The 20,448-nt window shown below is 42.4% G+C and overlaps 1 protein-coding gene across 4 annotated transcripts in view; it reads left to right on the forward strand.

The window, feature by feature from the left end:
- The window catches only part of cadpsb (Ca2+-dependent activator protein for secretion b), a gene marked incomplete at its 5' end in the record, with an annotated part of 108,424 nt that overhangs the window by 14,530 nt on the left and 73,446 nt on the right, over positions 1–20,448 (forward strand). For all 4 annotated transcript variants that reach the window (XM_079509182.1, XM_079509183.1, XM_079509184.1 and 1 more), the window contains 2 exons: positions 6,734–6,847; positions 9,799–10,131. In XM_079509182.1, coding sequence (XP_079365308.1) covers positions 6,734–6,847; positions 9,799–10,131 — 447 coding nt within the window. The remainder of the gene's footprint in view (positions 1–6,733; positions 6,848–9,798; positions 10,132–20,448) is intronic.

The raw sequence follows: 20,448 nt of genomic DNA on the forward strand, positions 1-20,448 counted from the left end.
TGACATGGGCTTGCAGGACAGAACTTTTATTTGTGACAGACACATAGTTGCTTTGCAGACAATACAATCTGCTTCTCATTGGTCAGTCACAAAGCTAAGAAAACAATGTGAGAGAAAAGGTAAGGACTGGAAAGCGCTGTCTTTGTCTCTGTGTTCCTACGTGAAGACGTGTGTGCTCTGTCTCTCTCTCGCTCTCTTCTCTCTCCTCCCTCTCTGGGGTGTGTGTGTGTGTGTGTGTGTGTGGGGGGGGGGGGGGGAGTAGTTGCGCTGCCTTCGACAGTGCTATACTTCTCCAGCAGCGGTGCAGGACCGAGAGAGTGACACATTGTTGTGGATGTAAACGGCGCAACGTGTAGCTCTAAAGTAGTTTGGATTGTGTAGTCGCAGCGGTGCTACAAAGTGAATGTTACAATTCGCACGGTGATATTGTAAGTCGCAAATGCGAGTACGTAGTGGCACTGGCGAGCCCTGTGTAGTGTAGTGCCATTGTCGCGGCATCGCGAGGCGATCCAAATTCCCCCCCCCCGCGCACGCACGCACGCACGCACACACACACTGTACGTAGCTGTTTGTTGTTGCAGCGCGCGCGTGTGCGTGTAGTGTTGTTGTTGGTATCCATATATGCGCCTGGGTTTGTCCCGCTTGTACCACGCCAGGTGTCGACGCGGTCGTGTTAGCATTATGGTAAGTGTCCAAGTTAGAATCAGAGTGTGCGCTGTGTAGTTCTTCTTCTTCTAGTAAACAGAAGCCGTGTGTGTGTCACACCAAAAGTGGTGACCTATAGAATCCTGTACATAGAAGCATCACGCAATCGTCTCCCTCCCTGTGTGGGTCACGTGGTGGGCTGTGAGCCAATGGGAGAGGGAATGTAGTGTTGCCAGGTCCGCGTATTGTAAGCGAGTGGTAGTGTGTGTAAGTAGCGTGTTGAATGGCATTTTTTCTGTGCTTGTTTTCATAGACGTGGCAACAAATTAGGCGGGGGTGTCGGTGCTTGTGGCGTGTTTGTGTTTATTATTGATATTGATATTGTTTGCGAGTGTGGACGGGAGCCGGCTTTAGTGGCAGTGCGATGACAATTTTTACGCGGCTGGTGTCGAGTGTGGCCGTGCGGCGCGACATGAGGAGATAGGGAACCAACGACGCGGAGGGTAAGTGTGTGACGTGTTAGTGTGTTGTTGCAGTGTGTGTTGCAGCGTGTTGCAGCGTGTCAGTGACGTAGTAGCTGGTGCCTTGTGTTCCTGTGCGTGCGCTTGGGCACATGTTTTCAAATGTATAATAGATGATGATAAATCTCATGTAAACCAAATTACTTCATTCTTTCGACATCTTTCTGAGTTATAGGAATGGTTGAGGCAATATTTCTCAGATGAAAGAATGCTGTTTTGGTCAATCTGTTTATAGATAGATATGGAGATAGATAGATTATTTATTTATGTGTCATGCACAGCCCCGCCCACATGGACTTATAGGACACAACTTAATGCAAATTACAGTAAATAACGTTTGATAAAGCAACTTGATAACAAATAATAACAACAACAACAACCAAAATAGGTCTCCAACATGTTTTACTGACTTAATGTGTTGCTGCTGCTGGTGTGGCCATCACAGATATGTATGCTAACATTATCACCTAGTGGAATATATAGGGAGAACAGCAAAAGCACAATAGGCTCCCTTGTGCAACACCAAAAGTTACGTCTGAAACAGAAACAGTTCTGACAGGCCAACTCATCTCTCAAGGGGATGTATGATGATTTAATTATTTGTATTGAATCCTGCACTTACCGGTAAATAAAGACAAGAAGAACCAGATCAGATGTCTGATCTAGCATTAGAACTACATGTAAGTATCTGATAACATTAGGTACCTAGAGTTTCTGTCCTACAGGATTAGCTTTGAAACCTGACAGACATATCTAGATCAGAAGATTGTTCTCATTTAGAAAGTTGTTTACTTTGTTTGTAGAATATACTGTAACCTTTTCAAGTATCTTGTTTAGAAAGGGGAGGTTTGATATGGGTCTGACTTGCTGAATTGGTTCATGTCTTTTTTCAATCATCAGTTCAGCAAAGGTTTTGGTGAGTTAAGTTACAAAGGCTCAACTTATGTAAAGGTAGCTCCAGATAGCACAGACCGTCGGCTGTCAGCTAGTTTGGAAGTGCCGCGAGCTTGTCGGTAGGAGACTCCCGGCGACAAGCTCCCGGCGCTTGCCGTCCATATCGCCTTGCCGACGCGTTGGAACCAAGCCCCCAGTGAGGCTCTCCAACATTGAAGCACTGGGCCCTAGTGGTAAGAGGTGGAACTGCAGGCGGACCCGTGGAGTTATGACGAGGAAATCCCGTGCAGCTGGGGTTTAACATTGAGCGCTCGTTTGCACTTCCGCAAAAAAAGACTTTCGAAAAAATGCGGAAGTAGACGGTTCTTCCGGGTGCTTCAAAACTCTATCCTTATATACTCTATGGTTGGAACCCGTTGATGAAGAACCGAATGTTCGGTCTGGCTATGGACCAGAGCTACTGTAGAGTGAATCTCTAGTCTGCTCGTCATGTTTCAGGGCTGACTACTGGTAGTGTGAACTAGATACCATTATTCTCAATCTCAACTCTCAATTCCAATCGATCAATAAGCAAAGCTAGCGAAAGAAATGCTACCAGTATGTGTGTTTTGTTTTTGTTGCGGGATGCAGAGATTGCCAGATTCTTTGAGTGAAACAAGTGACCAGGTCTATGAAAACAAGCCCAAAAGAAGTAACCAGTTAGCTATTTTCAAAAATAATCATGAAACCAAGCCCAAATAATAACTACACTTCAGAAATAAGCCCAAAGTAAAGCAACAACTATGAATATTAAGCTATGTTACAAAAAAAAAACAAGCCCAAAGGCGCTTATAATGAGCAGAACTGGCAAGACTGCAAACCAACGCTGCAGGCTGCTTTTTGCAATTTGCATTGGGATAAATAATGTGTTGTCGGCTGACATCGTTTCTGCTGATAAAAAAATGCTAGTCTTTTGCAATCTGACAGTTTTAAGTAGTCTTTGACTAGTCTGAACAAGTTTGTTTGGTCTGAAGTCACCTTAACTTAGATAGCATTTTATGTAGACATATACCACTATATAGTATACGTATGTATACATAGTTTCATAATATAGATTTTCCACTGTTCCACTTTTGTCTTTGAAAATCAGTTTGAGTACCCCCTTCAATCCAGTGTCCAAGTACATACACAGCAATTTAACTCTGGGAAAAATGTATACCCATATGGATACATTTCTACACTAAAATAACTTTTTATCCAATTATTAAGAATGCAGATTCAATGTTTGATGTCTCTCATTGAAGTTCGGTTTAATGACGCTTCTCAGTTTGAATAAAAGGTGTTCTTAGATATGTAAGGAGTTTGGAAGAGGAGCTTCGATCATAAATCAATTGTCTGTGTGTGTGCAACTGTGCATTATAGTGAACTATGGTGCATTCATTTGAAGCACGGTATTCTAGAGCCAAGGCAAGCAAAGTGGAGCCCATTAGTTGATAGTAAGGGCTGTTATTTGTCCTCTGTTCAGAAGATACTCCCTCAATTTCACAAGGGGACAAACAGCCAAACAAGCCAAGTTGTTGGCTTGAGCCTCTCAGTGTGGCCCAGACTGATTTGCATATTATGTGAATATTATCTAAGATTAGTGTTTTATGTCAGTTTTTATAGATTTATTTGGTCCTGGCTGGGAGTCATTGCAGTTAGCATTCGTATAGTGACTGAACATCAGCAGGGACCGTCAGCACATTCTCTCAGTCTCGCTGCTCCGGTACTGTATACAAATAAACTTGTCTTGTGAAGCAGAACCTGAAGTATTGATCTTTGATGTTTTCCCTCCACCTAGTTTGTCTTGCTTTGTTATTTGTTGCAAGATAGTGTTTTGTGTTTGAACATGAGACTGTGTCATTCACAGTCAAATAGAGAGAGAGAGAGAGAGAGAGAGAGAGAGAGAGAGAGCTTACAGCCACATTACGTTACTGAGCTGAAATAGGAGTGGGTTCTCCTCTCTGTGCTGCAATATGGAATTTGAATTCTTCAATGTATTTATTTTCAAGGACAGTTTGACTTCTTTACTATCGAAAGCTACTTTGTTGCGCGACAGTGTTATGCACTGAAAAGAACCCATTGATCTACATCTACAATGTAGATCAGCTATTTTCAGCACACCGTCGTACGACAGAATACTGTGGGATTAACTTGCAGTTTCCTTATCCGGTCTAAAGAGAATCAGTGGATGGATGGACATTGTTTAATTTGGTGTTAAAAGTCATTGGTTTCTTTCATGAGTTGTATTAATACTCTCAGCAACTCCTTCGTTCAATAACACAGATTCTGTTGACAACCATAATAACACTGGACTTGTACAGTGGCTGCCTGGCAGGTAACAGAATTTGTATGAACAGTGCATATAATTTTACAGACATGGTATACTCCCCAAAATAACTTCCCTCGGAAACCAGTGGTGTCATAACCATGTGAAATCGTATGAATTAATGCGGCAAGTTGCTTTAAGTACTATTTGGAAGGCTTCATTTTGGATGTCCATGTTTTAACTCAGGGGTTCTCAACCCGTGGGTCGCGACCCCTCGGGGGGTCGCCAAATTATTTTAGGGGGTCCCCAAATTATTTTCAAAAATAAATAAATATATATATATATATATATTTTTTTAAATGTCACGATTTTTCAAAAATAGCAGACCTACAAGCTCGTAGCGCGCCACTCGGTGGCGCGCTATGAGCTTGTAGATCTGCTATTTTTAAATAGCTAAATTATAACAATGCTTAAAACACCAAAAGGGGTTCCCGCCCAAAATGGTTTAAGGTTATTGTAGCAGTCAATTTATATTGGGGGTCGGGAGGGGGCGGGGCGGGGGTCCCGAGACGTTGCCAAAGCATTTTCGGGGGTCCCCGGCCAAAAACGTTGAGAACCCCTGTTTTAACTCATCGTGACTGCTGTTGGCGAGAATAGGCTACTGGATTTGGCATTTATGTGGGGGAACAATAACATTGCGGCCCACACCTGGACAGTGTGGACAATAGATATTAGGTGGGCTCTAGAGTTGGTGGGCTTAAAACCAGGCTTTCCTCTGCAGTGGAAAGCCTGGTGAGTATAAATGAAGCGTCATGCTTTCTCTATCTTTTGCTTTCTCTGTCGCTCGCCTCCTGTGGGCGTGTGTGTCTGTATGTCTGTGTTTGCAGTGTCCATTTTACATGTAGGAGGACTTTATTGTGTATGTGCTCATGCGTTCTTATTGCGCAAAATTGATTTTTCTCTCTGAGTTTTCATACCAACAACATGAATTTTGCATGATGTTCCATTTTTGTATTGGGAGTGCAGTAAGATACACACAGATGGCGATGACAGTGCCGCATAGGCACATTGATATGTGGTACTTTTCCATCTCACTCCCACACTGAAGTCTGTCACTTGAAATACTCTAACACATACATAAAGTACCGTGAGACCAAAGCCTTGTTCTGTGTTAACCAGCCCTATACCTACCTTGTCATACAATGAATGACTAGTGAAAAGGGTCAATATACAAGCTCACAAGGTTGTGCAGTAGATCTGAGATTTGTTGAAAATATCCTGACATCGTTGCTGTCGGACAGAAACCATGTATCTCAAAATGTAAACTTTTTTTCTTTTCTTTTTTTGAAAATGAATGCCCTACAAGAGTGTCGCACAAAAGTAGAGAAAATGGCAAATGTACATCTGCTCATAATGCGTTGTGAGCTTGTAGATAGATCTGCTATTTTCACAATTTCATAATGGAACGGTTTTGGACATACAAGGTTTCCACCCAACAGCGACAACATGCATAAAACACATAGCAAATAAGCATCATGAAGACAGCGCTATGGCCACTGGGTCACTGGCTCTACTAAACCATCTATGAATATCAGTCCAGGAACTCTTTCATCTTGATACGTGTGAGTGCACACAGAACATGAAACACTGTTAAACCTAATTTATTCTTTGGAGGATTTTCAGGGTGAAAATATGTTGTTTTTTGTCGAGCAATGTGTTGCACGGCACTCTTTCACTGATGCATAAATTACTGAACAGCAAATTGCCTTAAAGTAAAAGTGTCACCTTCAGAAAATAAACAGGAACATGCAGTCTTTAATTGATGTAATAATCAAGGATTGGTTGTTGGGTGCTCATATGTACTTTGTTCAGGTACAGAAAAGAAAAATCTTTATCAAACAGTCAGTGTCTTTGTTCATATCAGATGATTTGTGTGTAAGTAACACAACACAGTAAACGTTTTATTTGTCTCCACCAGGCCGACCTGTATGGCATACAGTGTGTGTGTGTGTGTGTGTGTGTGTGTGTGTGTGTGTGTGTGTGTGTGTGTGTGTGTGTGTGTGTGTGTGTGTGTGTGTGTGTGTGTGTGTGTGTGTGTGTGTGTGTGTGTGTGTGTACATGTGTGTGTCCGTCCGTTACCAGCTAATCTCTGGCCCCATTAACCTGGTTGATGCCAAACTTCCAAAGCTTGCATGATTGGTCCGTTTCGAACAAAATGCCACAAATCACAAACTGCAATTTCTTTATATCCATCATAATCTAAGTTATGGGTCTGAGAGGCTACATTTCATCAAAGGGTGGTCCGTGGCTCAAATGCAGAGTAAATAATGGACCTTGATATGAAAAGGATTGAAAAACACTGTTCTATGTGTCCTTGCTTCCACAGATCACTGAGCAGCAGCTCAGGCAGACCAACGATCGTTTCAAGGCCTTCCTCAATGGAGACACACAGATTGTGGCAGACGAGGCATTCATCAACGCTGTGCAGAGCTACTATGAGGTAAAACCAGAGACTAAATATCGTCTTTTGGATATCATAATATAATGATATGACATGACATGAGTATTGCCTTTTCCTGGTTTTGACCACTTGAGCCCTATTTTATAGTTTAGAAAATGTCCAAAAATGCTGGAAATATATTTTTTAGATATTTGTAGATTCAAGATCTGAATTAATTCATTTATTGATTGATTAGATTTTCTCGTCACAAGAGTATTGTGATTTTTATTTTGTCCATATCACCAGTCCTAGAGTCAACCTATGCGGGCACATAGGTTGGTGAACCAATATAGGGAGCCGGCGTCCGTTTTCAGTGCTTGTTTGATCTGGCCTTTATGCCAAGAAAAGCTCAGGTACTTTCAGGCTACTCATACAGTAATACGAACATAAATATCCCCTAAAATATGGATTTAGGACAAGTGATTAATTATTGTCTAGCTGGACCTATCCACTCTGGTTGCTTTAATTTTGTAAAGGTTGGACCAGACCAGAGTTTCCTGTTATATAGGTATGAAAGATATGAAACTTGAAAAATGGACAGGTCTAGAACATATTTAGACCTCAAATTAAATAAACCCATGCCTTAAAAGTAGTTAAAGGACCACTTCACCACTTTTCAACATCTCTTCATATAATTGGTCCTCACTAATGTTCATGATAAAACACCACCAATTTTTTCTACTCAGTCTGTGTCTCATAGGAGAGCTGTGGGCAGTTCAGGCACCCGTCCACCAGTGACATCATCATTAGGCAGATTTTTTTTTAAACAAGATTTGTTTTAAAATATATTTAGATTTGTATTATCGTGAGAACGATGGCTTCAACTTTTGCATTGCAACTTTTCAGGAAAAGAAAGCCTGCCGTTACAGTTATGGTTTACTGCATATGGTTACTTTGTCCTTTGTCTTACAAAAGCACAGATAATCAGCAATCTGCTCTCTCAACCACAATGAACTCTGAATGGTCCAATTTTCAGAAGTGGCTGATCGACTTCCACTTCAATGATACAATATAGACTGCAGAGCAGGGCAAGGGTGAACGGTGAAGAACCACTATCACGTTTTAGTGTTGCATTGTTGCCGGTGTTATAGTGAGCACATAATGTGACTGTCAGAGTCTCATATATGCATCTCTGATAGTCCAGTAGCTACTGTATGTCCGATGCTGTGACAATAAGCGTTATCTTCTCATCAATCAGTCATTAAGGCGAGAGAGAGGATAGCCCTGAAAAAATGGCTGTCCCTGCTGCACATACGTACATAATCTATATGCATATTATGCACATGCGTAATATGCATTATACAGCATCATATGTTGCTAATTTGAAATATTATTTAATTAGCAACATATGATGCTGTATAGCGGCAATACACACAGTGGCACCACTCAACATGCAGACACTGTATCAGCTCACCTTACGCTGCTAAGCTCATGTTACAGTAGTGCTTCATTCACAGACTGCACACCTATGTGCTATCTACTGTATATACAGAGTATTAGGATTAGTATTAATTAACGCTGGATTCCCCCCCCGTATAGACAAAAGAGTGCTAGAATAGCTTTTTCTTTTACTTTGAAATTGTTCTATTGGAATTGTTATTTATGAATGATAGTACGCTACTGCAACTGTAGAGGTTCCTCAGAAAATGGCCGCCCGAATGGATATTCAGACAGTAATTCAGAGCCCTATCAATGTCTCCCTTCAAAGCAGAAAAAACACTTTAAAGTGAGAACACGGTAGTGCTGTCAAACCTGACTGCACAGCAACAACAAATTAGGCTTTGCTAACGACCTATAAACTAAGTTTTAGACCGTAGGTGAGAGATTGTTTTCCGACAAGGCCATCTGTCCTCACTTCACTTCCCTATTGGATAGTGAATGAGAAACACCCTTTCAGAACTCTCTCACAATGTTACGAGGAGTAGAAATAAACCTGTCTGGAAGCAGGGCCGGATTTAGCCAGCCCCACTCAGGTGGGCAGACAGAATTGTAAGGGGGGGCGACTCCGCCGGCGCGGGTGGGGTGTCAAACCCACATTGGCCCTGTCTGGAAGAAACATTTTTGGGCATCTTGATACATTTCTATGGCATCATATAATTTCTCAGCATGTGAAATACTACCAACTGCTTCTTTTATACCAGTTTTATATCACTACAAAGGAACACTGCACTGTCTGGAGTGTCTGCATTAGTAAACTAACAATAAAGTACTGTAAGTAGCCTAAACTAAAATAGTCCCGTGTCACTTCTAAGAAAAAGTGTAGTCCAGGGTGGGACTATGAGGGGTCCTTGGCTTCCAGTGGGTCGCCAGCAAAATGAGGAACCATTTAGTTTCACTTATTATTTTGTCTAGCAGTTTAAAGCCCAATTCAGATCATATAGGTTGCACTCTCTCCACTGTTAGCCTGTTTTCCTCACCTATGGGCAGTTGTAAAATTCATGTATTAACACGCACGCACGCACGCACGCACGCACGCACGCACGCACGCACGCACGCACGCATGCACATTGGCCCTGCAATGCTCTGGGCTAGGCCCCTGATATTGTCAAGTCATAGCTCCGCTCCTGCTTATTTGAATGAGATTGCACTGATTGTACCCTCAATCAGTGCACAGAGCTTGCCCTCTTATTTGTAGGTCCATTAATATTAATAGAATTTGAAGTACTGGTGACACGTTTCTTGCTTCTGCTTCTGCTTCTGCATATCTGTATTAAACTATCCCGTGAGTCACATTATGTAATCAATATTTAAGACAAGATGAGTAGTATTGAGTAAATCATTAGGTTAGATACAATCAAGAAATCACATCTTTACAGATCTGTGGAATAGACCCTATAGAACCTAAACTCCTGCCCTGCCTTTTAGCAGGATTCACCGGCAAGTTGTTCTGCTTCCACATGAACTTGCTCTTGTCCTGAAACAATCGCTGACATTAGCCTCTGTCAATACAGGTGTTCCTGAAGAGTGACCGTGTGGCAAAGATGGTCCAGTCAGGGGGTTTCTCAGCCAATGATTGCAGGGAAGTGTTCAAGAGGCACATTGAGAAGCGTGTGCGGAGCCTTCCAGAGATCGACGGCCTGAGTAAGGAGACGGTGCTCAGCTCGTGGATGGCAAAGTTTGACACGATCTACCGGGGCGACGAGGATCCACGCAAGGCACAGCAGCGCATGACTGCCAGCGCAGCCTCCGAGCTTATTCTCAGCAAGGATCAGCTGTACGAGATGTTCCAGAACATCCTCGGCATCAAGAAGTTTGAGCACCAGTTGCTCTATCAAGCCTGTCAGGTGAGTCCTGACACCTAGGTACACTTACGAAAGATGCAATGCATCTTTCTTTGTATATTTGACACAATTGTACGGTGCTAAATTAGTCAGATTAACAATCAAAGCACGTAATAAAAACACCCAAATGTTGTTTGCATCTTACCTAAACACAAAAATATTCCCATCTGTGTCATTACAGCATCTGCCTTACTGATATACATGTATGCAACAGACTTATGCTCAAGAAAATCAGACCCGTCTGAACTGAGTGGTGCTGTTGGTTGGGGTTTCTGACTAGTGGGTGTCTGACTAGTGGGTGTCTGACTAGTGGGTGTCTTACTAGTGGTTGTCTGACTAGTGGGTCTGAGTAGTGGGTGTCTGAGTAGTGGGTGTCTGACTAGTGGGTGTCTGACTAGTGGTTGTCTGACTAGTGGGTGTCTGACTAGTGGGTGTCTGACTAGTGGGTGTCTGACTAGTGGTTGTCTGACTAGTGGTTGTCTGTATATTACTTAGCAGGCAATAGTGCAACACTCTCTGTTTCTAGGTCAACAGCGCCACTTTAGCACCTGTTGGTACCCTAAACATACAGACATACAGACAAAGGGAGGGACGGACATTGCTGTTCGTTGGAGTGGCTGCACAAATATATATACATCGCTCCTGATGTGAAGCACGACAGTGCTACTTGGGGGGGTGGGGGGGGGGGTTGGATGGTAATGGCAGGCTCTGGGGTGAATGTGTCATACTCATACATAACTCTCACTCTCAGATATCTCCATTAACAGCTTCACATCACTTTATGTGCATGTTGAAAGCACTGCTAATATATTCTCATTTCAGCAGCTTGATTAAGAGTCTTATCACGGCAGCGTTATAAGAGCAGAGCGTGGATGAATTTTCTTGTGCATTAGAAACCACACTTCTTTCTATCCAGAAAGAAGCTGAAGGAATCGTTAAATTGATTGATTGATTAATTCATTGAGTACTTTTACATAAATGTGAAACAGCACAGAGGTACAGTAAGACATTAAGGCTAAAGGAATAACAAAAATGCCCTTCCATTGTGGTCCTAGCTATGTCCTGTGTTTTACACTACAGCAGGGGTTCTCAACGTTTTTGGCCGGGGACCCCCGGAAATGCTTTGGCAATGTCTCGGGACCCCCGCCCCGCCCCCTCCCGACCCCCAATATAAATTGACTGCTACAATAACCTTAAAACCATTTTGGGCGGGAACCCCTTTTGGTGTTTTAAGCATTGTTATAATTTAGCTATTGAAAAATAGCAGATCTACAAGCTCATTATTTGGAAAATAATTTGGGGACCCCCTAAAATAATGTGGCGACCCCCCGAGGGGTCGCGACCCACGGGTTGAGAACCCCTGCACTACAGGACCGTTTTGAAAGAAACCAGTGTTTCACATCCTTTACAGAATGATTTCAGGGCATTCCACATTTTGGTGGCACAGTAGTAGAATGAGAGTTTTCACATGTTTGTTCTAAATATGGGGGTACCAGATTGTGGTTGCTCCCTCTGGTGTTGTGGTTGTGGGTGTCTCACTTTGGAGAAGTAGTTAGATATATGAGGACACTGTCCCCTTGAGTATCTGAAATACCAATCCCAATGATATTTGATATTTCCAGGGGCAGGCCATCAGGGGGGGTTGGAGGTGTGGTGTCCTCAGATTTTGTTAACTCTTTTTTTGCTGCTAGCTGTTAGCATAATTGTAGTTAAGCTGTGGCACGGCTGCGGCCACTTTAACAGGATCTATTTCCTCCCCCCTGCAGCCCCATGCACTGATGCACACACACTGCAACCATTTGCGTTCATTTGCATTATGCCGGGAGCGATACAAAGTCACAAATGACATCCGAACTTTGGATGGCTGAAGATCCACCAAGGACAGCTCTCTTAGATTCCGACTTATGGAGGTTTGAAAATCCTGCTTTGAACTGTGGTAAACGGAGAGCAGTTGTAACGTCCCATAGCTGGTGGTGACGGAGGCGTTGCATAGCAACCGGATCAATGTTAAACGCTGCTGTGGGCCTCAACCATACACAGAGTATACGAGGGGGTATGTGGCTAATAACGTCCCATAGCTGGGGGGTACGAATATGTTCGTACTTCGCACATAAAGAATTAAGCAAGAATTAAGAATGCTGAGGTGCAGCCCATCCTCAAAGTCTCCAAATCCATGTTTTTCTCCCCATCCTTTGAAGATGCTTAACCTACTCAACCTACTTTTTATACGCTAGCAGCATGCGGTAGAACAGTGTCAGAAATCTGCATGCAGAACCTTCTGCCATTCCCCTGCACAGAGCAACTAGCAGATCTAACACCAGTTGTGCAATACCTAAAGTGGAGATTCCCATCATGTGGGCCACGAGGGTATTGTACGTGGGCCCCCAAATAATTGGCAAAACACTAAAAATTGTAATATAACATTGATATATATATATATATATATATATATATATATATATATATATATATATATATATATATACACATATGTGTGTGTGTGTGTGTGTGTGTGTGTGTGTGTGTGTGTGTGTGTGTGTGTGTGTGTGTGTGTGTGTGTGTGTGTGTGTGTGTGTGTGATGAGATTCCCATCATGTGGGCCACGAGGGTATTGTACGTGGGCCCCCAAATAATTGGCAAAACACTACAAATTGAAATTATAATATAACATTGATATATATATATATATATATATATATATATATATATATATATATATATATATACACACACACACCGGTGTGTGTGTGTGTGTGTGTGTGTGTGTGTGTGTGTGTGTGTGTGTGTGTGTGTGTGTGTGTGTGTGTGTGTGTGTGTGTATGTATATATATCTTGTAAAAAACCTTTAAAACCTTGACAAATGTGTCATGGTGATAAATAGCCAAATAGGAACTTAAAGTATACTACTATTAGTTCCATTGATCCAAGTAGAAACACAATCGATTGATTGATTATAAAAAATAAACATGCTCTGAAAATGCTCAACCATCTGAATCCGAATGGTTTCCGCATGTTAGATTTCCATGTGGGCCCTCAATTGATCCTAACGATGTTGGGGACAACTGACCTTTTGGTTGGTGGTAAAACTTGTGATAAAGAGCTGTATCTGACCTTTTGGCCTTTTGGTTGGATGATAATGCTTGTTATAAAGAGCTGTATCTCTAGAGCAGGGGTTCTCAACCCGTGGGTCGCGACCCCTCGGGGGGTCGCCAAATTATTTTAGGGGGTCCCCAAATTATTTTCAAAAACAAATAAAAAAAAAGATTTTGTTTAATTTTTTTTTCACGATTTTTCAAAAATAGCAGACCTACAAGCTCGTAGCGCGCCACTCGGTGGCGCGCTATGAGCTTGTAGATCTGCAATTTTTCAATAGCTAAATTATAACAATGCTTAAAACACCAAAAGGGGTTCCCGCCCAAAATGGTTTAAGGTTATTGTAGCAGTCAATTTATATTGGGGGTCGGGAGGGGGCGGGGCGGGGGTCCCGAGACGTTGCCAAAGCATTTCCGGGGGTCCCCGGCCAAAAACGTTGAGAACCCCTGATCTAGAGAACGGACTGCACAGTCCCCACCTATTCATTTCAATGAAGTTGCTCACCCAGTGGATGATGAAGCACCTGGAAGTACGCTCTTCTTCCGTATTATGTGAAAGACTTGAGCATCGAGCAGGCACACTATAGGGTCTCAAATGGTACAGTAGAAGTGCGCACATTAGCGTTTTAAATGTGTAAATCTAGCAATACCAGATTTGACCACCAGGCAACGGCAGCTTCACTCCTATCTACACTTCTTCTTCTGAGGGATTCGTGCCATAGAGTTAAAAAAGAATAGAGAGGGCAGCGGAAACTCTTCTCCCAGCATGCATACTCCCTTTCCACCTCTTCGTCTGGGTTGGAAAAGTTTGATAGGCGGGGCCTATTCATGTGTCGTCACGCATGTGCAATAGTGTGACCTCCGTGCGCAACCCTGTGTGCAAGTTTGTGCGCAAGCTCGTGAGTCAAGCCCATTGGTCAAAACCATTTTCGCTCGTTCATGTGAATTTCAATAATATTTTTCTCTCTGACACCTTTTTTCGGTCTGGTTTTCCATCATGCTTACACTAAACAGGCGATGTGGTAAACCAGTCAGGACAGGTTTTAAAGATATGGATTTGATGGAAGGTTTTCACGGCTTGGCCAGGATTCAGAGATGTAATATTATCAGTGTGGATTTACATCTTTTTTTGCAGGCATATCCAGTAAGAAATAAAAGAGGACGTATATTTTTGCCCCATGCTGAAGTAACAGCAGCCGCTGGAAGAGACTCACATGCTGATTGGTTCAACCAGAGACCCCACCAACCTGGGAAATGTTAACATTAACAGATGAAAATATCACTCTAGCCTACTTCTGAATTTGTACCTTTTAGTTGCAAGAAAATATGATACTTTAATGACCTCTGCAGCAGAGTAAATAAGGTTTCCCATAAAGGAGGGGGGGGCGGGACTCATCTCTTGGCATATTTTCGCTTTTGCAACAATAGCTCTTCTATTGTTGGGAAATGAGTAATTGGGAGATCATGCGATTAGGAATAAACCTGATTCATGAATGCTGTCTTTGTCAGAAACTGTGATGGGTTTTCTCTATTAGCCGCCCTGTATTTGAAAATACATGACTGCTGAGGCTATAGGCTTTTGATAAATGGTGAAGGCTGCTGGCCCTCTTGGCTTATTTTACTCAATAGATGGCCTAAACGCTAAACAGTAAAAATGACATATTACTCTTGGGCTGTTGCATTTAAGTGCAGGATTCGGCTTTACTCTGATATCTTCTTTTGCACAAAAGTATTGCTATTCCTCTTATGCAGATTATGCTCCAATGATTATAAAACCACTGTTACACATTTGGATGGTCTTAGACAGCTATCGGTTTAGCCTGGCTAATAAGCCAGACTAATATCACACAACACTGTCGCGGTATATTAGTCTGGGCTGGCTCCACTTGGATTTCATTTCCCGGGGGGCGGGTTCAAACATTTTCTCTTTGACGCAATTGGTCAGAGCTACTGTCAGTCAAAAGTCTCAAGCATTGAACGTCACTGTACCAAAGCCCGCCCATATTGCATACCGTGTCCCGATTGGTCCGACCTGTTCTCGGTTGTAGGAAAGAGGCGTGCTACTGAGCCTCGCCAGACCGTAATCCGCTGGTAGGCAATTTTGTTTTGCCAACGGCTGATTCGGTCTGGTTTATTAACCAGGCTACTATCGGTTCACATGAGATTACTTCCAACTGGATTCTGTGTGTGTGTGTGTGTGTGTGTGTGTGTGTGTGTGTGTGTGTGTGTGTGTGTGTGTGTGTGTGTGCGCGCGCGTGCGGGGGGGGGGGGGGGGGGGGATAGATTGATAGATGGATGAGATGGAGATACATACAATATACCTTTAGTGATCCCTGTGGGGAAATTCAGGTGACATAAATATTGGTAGCAATGTTGATATTACAGTGTAAAATATGTTGCACTATAAAACTAGTTGGATTCAGCACCATGGACCAGAGCAAATAATACATTCTGATGCTGTCCTCCTCCATGGCCCATGTGTGCGTATTTGGAAACTTCTGAATTTGCCACAGGGTTTGCCAGTATGAGTTGTAGTTTTCATAAGGGGACAATTCCTCAAGTTGTGACCTACAGTAGTAGCCTACAGTTGGGTGCCACCGATATTGTCCCTTATCATTTGACCCATTTAGGCCTGACCTCAAAATTTTAAAAAATCCTTCTAAATCCTCCAGTTTTCTGAAATAAATATTTTCACGATTTTTCAAAAATAGCAGACCTACAAGCTCGTAGCGCGCCACTCGGTGGCGCGCTATGAGCTTGTAGATCTGCTATTTTTCAATAGCTAAATTATAACATAATGTTTAAAACACCAAAAGGGGTTTTGCGCAGATCACGCAAACCTCAGCAAAAAGAAAAGGACAATATCGATGGCCTCCAACTGTAAATATTCATCATGATTGGAATACTCATCATCACCAGGAAATGACTCCCTTCCCTTCCGTTCACACTAGACAAACAGTACGTTTGTTGACTTGGTTCATGATGTTTTGTATCAATAAAGACACACAAATCATTGTCCTCGACCCACACAGTCCTAATATTGCACATGAAGAGGGACAAATGAATTGATCCAGAGTTGTAATCATGAAATAAGTTAATGACAGTATTATATTTGCGTACAAATAAAACAAATTAACAAATTAAAGCTCAATACCAAGCCGTGTGGCCTATGCATATATCTAAATGACGGAGCGGTTGCGCAAAGACCCGCCCGGCAGCACTGTTTAATGCAATTTATTTGTGCGAGTATTTTTAGTTGAATTACTCATGACAAAGTTGTAAAAGTCAACAGTATGTATGTCCATAAAATAAGCAAGCAGCACGCGCAGACAATACACTAGTTCTTTCTTTCAATCATTTTATTATTATTATTATTATTACTTTTTATTATTATTACTTGATGCTGAGTGCCAAGTAGAGAGGCATTAGGTAAAATGTTTATAGTATTTGGTATGACTTGGCCAGGAATTGAACCCTAACCTCCAAGTCTCAGGGTGGACACTCTAACCACAAGTTCAGGTCTGACTTACCTTGACTCGCGATGATAACCTGCCATGTCCAGTGAGATAGTCTGCGTAACACATTCATAATGCTGTACGATGCATGCTTGACCTGATTAGACCATCAGGAGGTTACGACATATGCGTATACTGTACTGTCCATATGTACAAATTATATCTTCATGATTACTCATATTGCAGTGAAATCGTTTTTTATTCCAGGAATCAGTATACTTTGGGTAAATGCATGCCATTGCTTGAGCACCATGCACCTTTGTGTCCCTATTTGGTTATTGTCTCCACCAGGCCGAAGGCATGGGCAGAGAGTATGTTTAGCACTCCGTCCATGTGTGTGTGTGTGTGTGTGTGAGTCCGTGAGTCCGTGTGTGAGTGTGTGTGTCTGTCCGTCTACCAGCTAATCTCCGGCACCGTTAACCCGGTCAGTGCCAAATTTTGCACGCACACTCCCTGGATGCCAACGATTAACCTCTGCCCTCTACATTTTCCAGATGGCCTGTTATAATGCCACCAGGAGGCCAACTTTTGAAAAACCATTTTTTTTAAATTACTCCTCCAAATTCTGTCTAAAAATCCCGCAAATCGTTACACACTATCTATATAGTCATGTGTTCAAGACGGATCTGTCCGATATTTCATATTCCATCCTAATTGGCTAACATTGGCTTTCAAAGTTTGCAGGATTGGCCCGTTTTTAACAAAAAGCCTCAAATCATGAACGCAGCGTGCAATTTATGTGGAATCTTTCACTGACTTTCCTACTAGGCTGAGGAATATATCCCACCCTTTTCACATTGGCCTGTTATAGCGCCACCAACAGGTGGATTTTTGCAAAACACATTTTTGGAACAAAATGCCTCAAATCATCCAATTGCCACCCAAGGCGTAAGAAGAAATGGCACACTTTTCACATTGGCCTACTATAGCACCACCAGGAGGCCACAACCTGACCTGCCCTGGTGGAGACCTGTGCCCCGAGGGGCACTTTATCTAGTTAGTTTTGTTGTGCACAATTTACTAACAAATGTAGCAAATATATCACAGTAATCACTTGCATCGCATCTGTTATCTACTCATGCCTGTGTGCACCAGACAGTTATTATTTGCTTGATTCAATATTTAGATATTTTATTTTAATTTGATAAGACCTGCCCCTGGGCCCATGTAGCACGCATGGATCATGTTTAACTTGACAAATGCATCTGGTTCAAGTGAAAGTTTTAGGTCTAAAAAAAACCTGGCTGCTTTTGCATAATGTGTTAATGTGTGCACAGTAAAAAGAGGTCAATTCAACCGTTTGCTCTATTTTCCTGGTCACAACAAGAACAAGTCAATGACAGCTGGTGTCCAAATAAGGGCAGGCTGTGACTCATCCTGTGAATCTACACAACTCAAAGTAAACATCTTCACAGCACTTACTTTCACATATCAAGCTACAGTAGTGAGTAATTATACTCTGGATGCACCACTGCAACAGCTGTAGTTAAAAATGTATAAACTTTCTAATCGTTCAGCGCATTCAGAGCAATACACATGGCTATAATAATCATTTTATTATTCAGTTCCTAAATATTTAAATACCGGTAAACGTATATGTGGTTTTCCAACAGTAACTGTGATTACTAGAAAACGTGGACCTACAACTGTTGGTTGTATTTAGTTTGTACTTTCAAGGATGGGCACATTACTGACTAGATCTAAATAAATCAGTCTCTGACAGACAGCAATCATTGAACTATCATTTTGGCTGTTTGACAAGGTTAATATAAGGTGTGTGTTATTAGAAGTGAGTCCAACAGACAACACAGTATGTGATGGAGAGCGCCCACTTGTGAAAAGGAAGGTTCTCGGTTCGATCCCCGGAAAACAGAGAAAGGGAAGAGGGGGGGGGGGGGGGGGGGGGGGGGGATCAAGGCAGGAAAGAAAAATTAGAAGCTCGTTCCACAAACAAACAGCACACTCGTAGTCGTAGGGTCTCTCGTAGCTAATTTACAAACGGCACAGCCGTAGGGTCTCTTATAATGACAAGATGTAGTGGAGCTCGCACAGAAGCAGCCTTCTCCCTCCACTGGGGCTCCCATTAGTGTGTGTACATTGTTGAATGTAAAACACACACACACACACACACACACACACACACACACACACACACACACACACACACACACACACACACACACACACACACACACACAAAACAATAACTTCTATCAGAATATAGAGCTAACAACACTTTCACTAAAATGATCCCTATGTTTTGGAAACTATATTTAAAGAAAAAGCAATTCAACCTTATATACAGATTCGGGACGCTACGCGGCCCTCACATCTAGAGTTCGGTCCACTATGCGGCTCTCACAGCTAGGTCGCACTGCTGACTGTCTGACTCAGAGGGCCCTATTTTGCGTGTCTTAAAGGACCGCTTCACCACTTTTCAACCTATCTTCATATAATAGGTCATCACTAATAAATAATAATGGCACGATTTTTTTCTACTCAGTCTGTGTCTCATAGGAGGGCTGTGTGCAGTTCAGAAACCCGTCCACCAGTGACATCATCATTAGGCAGACTTTTTTAAACAGAAAACAGATTTTTATGATCGTATCGTGAGAACGATGACTTCCATTTTCGCATTGCAATTTTTCAGGACTAGAAAGCCTGCAGTTTCTATTAGCTTGGATTCCCCATCGATGATGTCACTGGTGGACGGGTTTCTGAACTGCCCACAGCCCTCCTATGAGACACAGACCGAGTAGATTATATTTTTTGCTATTTTATCATGATTATTAGTGAGGACCTATTATATGAAGATAGGTTGAAAAGTGGTGAAGTGGTACCAGGTCTTATGCCTTAAAGGCGAATTCCGCCCAATCCGTTTTCTTACCATAATATGATGATGATAATCCATTGATCACTGGAAAATGTGCAAAAAATATATATATATCCATTTTGAGCATTCCTCAGCGTTTTACCCGCACAGCGGATCAGACGCTAGATATCTTCTTCAATCGCGTGAAAATTATTATTTTTTCTTTTCATCTGTTGTTGTTCCAAGCGATATAGTCACCACTGAGTGTGGTGATTATATCGCTTCCTGCTAGGGTGACCAGATGTCCCGATTTGTGCGGGATTGTCCCGCATTTCAATGACTTTTCATGCGTCCCGCAAATTGAGACGTTGTCCCGCATTATGATAGACAGGCTCCGGTTTTCAAATGTGCGCTTTATCTGTGGGTCTGTGGGAGAGCAGCGGAGCTGTGGAGGCTGTCATGACAGGGCCAGGGGGCGGGCCGTGACTGTGTGTGTGTGTGTGTGTGTAGGTAGGTAGGATTGGCTGTCAATCAAACAGCCGGGCAGAGAGGGGGAAATCAAATCAATGCGGTGCGGATAGTTTTTGATTGATTGATTGATTGAAAACAGTTTGCAGAATTACAGTACATTTCAAGCACAAACTCAATACAAAGGCTGTTAACTGTGAGTGGACGACCCAATAAAGCATTACACTTGTTTCCAATAGGGTCCACAATGTTCAATTCATCAAAAACATTTAGAGACGTACAAATAGACACTTCTATATAGACAAAGGCCAGAACAGGAATTCATCATAAAGGAGGTAAAAAGGGAAAAGAAACATATACAGTGAGGGGAAAAAAAGGGGTGGGCGGTGGGGGGGATTCACGTTTAGCTCCGTTAATTTGTTTGTTTTCCTTG

Source organism: Electrona antarctica, assembly GCF_951216825.1.
Source record: "Electrona antarctica genome assembly, chromosome: 9".
Taxonomy (NCBI): domain Eukaryota; kingdom Metazoa; phylum Chordata; class Actinopteri; order Myctophiformes; family Myctophidae; genus Electrona; species Electrona antarctica.